This window comes from Mesitornis unicolor, unplaced genomic scaffold, assembly GCF_000695765.1.
Source record: "Mesitornis unicolor isolate BGI_N332 unplaced genomic scaffold, ASM69576v1 scaffold33711, whole genome shotgun sequence".
Taxonomy (NCBI): Eukaryota; Metazoa; Chordata; class Aves; order Mesitornithiformes; family Mesitornithidae; genus Mesitornis; species Mesitornis unicolor.
The window spans coordinates 6007-6615 of NW_010162360.1; the positions used below are offsets into that span (position 1 = coordinate 6007).

Sequence of the window (609 nt, forward strand, 5' to 3'; positions counted from 1 at the left end):
GGGGCCCAGCCCCACCAAAGGGGCTGCGAAGGCTGCCAGGGCCTGGGGGGATGCGTGCGTGGCACACGCCGTGCCGTGCCGGGACAGGCAGCCACATGCACGGGCTGTGTTTCCATGGGGGATGCTGGGGAGGAAGGGAGCTGCTGGAGCTGCAGGGAGTGATTCAGTGCCCAGGGGCGGCGGGGCAGGGCCCCAGACACAGGAATTGGGCAGCTGCGTCTTGCTGTGTAATTGGGTGCCTAATTGCAGAGCAAAGCTGGGCAGGAAGGAGGGCTCAGCAGGGGGAGGAGGCTGCTGCGGTGTGAGGTGCCTCCCTAGGCATGGTGTGGCCCCTGTCACCATGCATGCTGAAATTCCCAGGTCTTTTCCTTCTGCTGGGTGCCCTGTCCCTGGAGCAGGGCTGTGAGCCCCATGGAGGGCTGTGTGTGAGCAGGCAGAGGCTTCTCGGTGTTTGCACAGCCCCTGGGTTTGGGTGCCAGGAGGGCCATGGGTGCCTTGAGGGCCGTGCAGGACGCAGCATGCACCGCACCACATGTTTCAGGCACAGGCCTTGCTGCTGAGCCCCTGGCTGGTGCAGGGTTGGATGCCAGCACTGCTGGGAGGCAGTTC

General features: G+C 65.4%; 1 protein-coding gene across 1 annotated transcript in view; it reads left to right on the forward strand.

Annotated features, from left to right (window-relative positions):
• The window catches only part of LOC104547779 (DNA (cytosine-5)-methyltransferase 3B-like), a gene marked incomplete at its 5' end in the record, with an annotated part of 11744 nt that overhangs the window by 3507 nt on the left and 7628 nt on the right, over positions 1-609 (forward strand). Inside the window, 1 exon segment of the mRNA XM_010193599.1 lies at positions 250-301. Coding sequence (XP_010191901.1) covers positions 250-301 — 52 coding nt within the window.